Source organism: Camellia sinensis, chromosome 15 (genome assembly GCF_055761805.1).
Source record: "Camellia sinensis isolate YWXY chromosome 15, ASM5576180v1, whole genome shotgun sequence".
NCBI lineage: Eukaryota > Viridiplantae > Streptophyta > Magnoliopsida > Ericales > Theaceae > Camellia > Camellia sinensis.
Window position 1 is genome coordinate 83,315,208 of NC_138975.1, and position 2,813 is coordinate 83,318,020.

Consider the following 2,813-nt stretch of genomic DNA (forward strand, 5'->3'; position numbering starts at 1 on the left):
TGACAGGGTCATTATATGTATGTATTTTTTGTTGCATAACCGCTATAAATTGAGTATAGTGTCTACGTTAGATAAAAAACACCATTTTAACCAACAAAATAGACTAGAAATATATATATATATATTTTAAATGTTTTTTTACTGTGTTCACATATCTTTTAATTACAGGTTTGATAACCCGGCCCTAATTAGAAGATACTCACCTATACTCAATACTCGGACTTGAATCCATGTAACATAGATAACTTAAGGAGTGACTACATGAAGAGATTTGAACCACAAAAATTAGTTTCACTGTTAAAACGGTAGAAAACTTCAATTCAACTCTTGAAACAAACAAATACAATAGGTGAAATAAAGAGATTACAAAACGTCATCTTATTACCAGAAGTTAAAAAAGAAAAGAAAAGAAAAGAAAAAAGAAAGATGCTCACCTCAAACCTTTACTAGGAGTTTCCTGTACCATCAATATGTGTGTGTGTTTCTGTTCATAGAAAGGTTAAATTTTTTTATCTTTTTTTGAATTTACAGTTTATATATGCTGGAAAACACCCACGCTTGCCCCGGTTGGATCTTCTGATAGCGACATCAATGGATAACTACTAAAGTCTTCTGAATTGTGAGTATGAAGCTGCCTTTCTGGCCATGGACTTTGATTCAGTTCTTCAGATTTGATCCCATTATTCAATTCACACTGAAACACCGGTCCCAACTTGTTGTCGGTGCCCCATGCAAAGGCTGCATTTTCCACCACGTTTTTCATCTGAAAGCAGGTGTGGCTGCTTACAATGGAACTATTGCTTGAACTTTCTTTTGCGTCATTGAACAAAAGCGAACTCATTCTCGAGGTTGAATTATCAGAAAAATCCGTCTCACCCATGTTTCCATGATCAAAATTTGTTAAATTGGGCATTGAATTGAATCCAAAGTTGGGACTTACCTCCAGATGGTTTTGATCATAAGGTCTCAGCGTTTGCTGATACTGTGTCACCAAAAGATTTGAATTGTACCCAATTGGATCGACACTGCCTTGGAATTCATATAGCAAAAGAGGATCGAAGATTGGTTTGCTTCCAAATGACTCTCTTGAAGATTTTGTTAGTCCGCCATCATAGTAAGTACTTGTGCTGTTGTTAACATGAAATGCTTGGTCAATTTCAGCTGAGGCTGATACAATTCCAAGTCCTCGGAGTTTTGGTGAAGTCGGTGATGACTTTTCTGTACAAGTCTTTCCATCTCTTACTTCTGCATCGTTTATTGGCTTGTGGGTGTTTGGATCAATGCCTTGCTTCATTAGCTTCTTCTTCAAACATGAGTTCCAGAAGTTCTTTACCTCATTATCTGTTCTGCCTGGCAATTGCGCTGCAATTTGAGCCCACCTACAAATTTGAATAGTACCCATTTCAAAATTTTGAATACCCAATTCAAAATTTGTAACCAAGATTCAAATTTTGATTGTGTTCATTGTTTGTATGAATACCTGTTGCCCAGAGCTTCATGTAGACTAAGTATGAGATCCTCCTCTTGTTCCGAAAACATTCCTCGCTTAAGGTCAGGTCTCAAGTAGTTTATCCATCTCAGTCTACAGCTCTTTCCACACCTCTGTAAACCTGCATGAATCAAAAGGCTTAGACATATGAACACAAATTTAATCTCTAAAATAAAAATAATAAAAAATAAAATGTAAATTGATCAGTGATAAAAATAAATGTAAAATAAAATAAAATAAAAACTCACCGGCTAGCTTAGGAACTGTACTCCAGCAGCCAACACCAAATCTGGTTATGTAATTAAACAGTTTCTCATCTTCTTCAGGCGACCACAAACCTTTCCTCAACTTTGGCTTTACACACAAGGATTGGCCTCCCATTGACGATCGATTATGCCAGAACTGCGCTATGTTAATTGTCGGTGAAATATCAAAATTAGCTGACCAAACTGTTTAGATAGGTGAGTTATAACTTTAAATGATGTTTGAGTAGAAAAAATTTAGAATAATTTTGGATGATTTAAAGGGGGGTTAGAGAAAATCATACTTAAACTTGAAGTCATGAGAGAGAGAGAGAGAGAGAGAGAAGCAATCAAGTGGTTTCTACGCAAAATCTCGAACTGCTTTTGCATTGGACTGGATTGGGTTTTAAGATATCCCTATCTCTAGAAAAATGGTAAGCCCTTTAAAAGAAATGAGAGCAACTCTATAAATTAACATGTACTTCTAATTAATAATACACTTAAATTATTCATGTTCAAGAACATGATTTTCCAAAACGTATTTGTCTTTTTTCCACTGTGTTTGGTTCAAGGATTTAGAGAGAGATTTGAAAAGGAAAAGGAAAAAATGTGTGAAATTAGGTGAATTGTAAGTATATTTTATTCACATTTCAATTTTTTTTTTTTTTTTTCTTTTCAAATCTCTCATCAAATCCTCAACCAAATACAACATAGGTACATCCTATTAAACACATGCTAAGAATCGGTAGTTGTTCAAAAGCTATCATTTAATCAGTTCTACCTATCATGTCACCTTAATTCAGCAGAATGACTGTAAATTTGAACTATTTAATTTGTTTGATAGTAGTTTTTTTCTTCAAAAATACGGTTGTTAGAAAAGATCAAATGAATAGAGTATTATTATTCAGATTCAATGCCTCAGAGACCTTTTGAAGGGATTCATCAATTGTTAGGGTTTCAATCTTCATGATCATTTGCCTTGTATTTGCTAGTAAATTAGATGAGATTTTTTAAAGTTAGCCGACATCAATACAGACAGAAATGTAGGGTCCATAAATAAAATTTGAGATTCCATTAAAAAA

At 34.1% G+C, this 2,813-nt stretch overlaps 1 protein-coding gene across 1 annotated transcript; it reads right to left on the reverse strand.

Annotated features, from left to right (window-relative positions):
* Nucleotides 1-289: 289 nt before the first annotated feature.
* LOC114263956 (transcription factor MYB102) lies at nucleotides 290-2,282 on the reverse strand. Its single transcript, XM_028204540.2, has 3 exons — nucleotides 1,738-2,282; nucleotides 1,481-1,610; nucleotides 290-1,379 (listed from the first exon to the last, which is right to left on the reverse strand). The coding sequence occupies exons 1-3, from the start codon at nucleotides 1,868-1,870 to the stop codon at nucleotides 533-535; spliced, it is 1,110 nt and encodes a 369-aa protein (XP_028060341.2). The 5' UTR covers nucleotides 1,871-2,282; the 3' UTR covers nucleotides 290-532.
* Nucleotides 2,283-2,813: the final 531 nt, after the last annotated feature.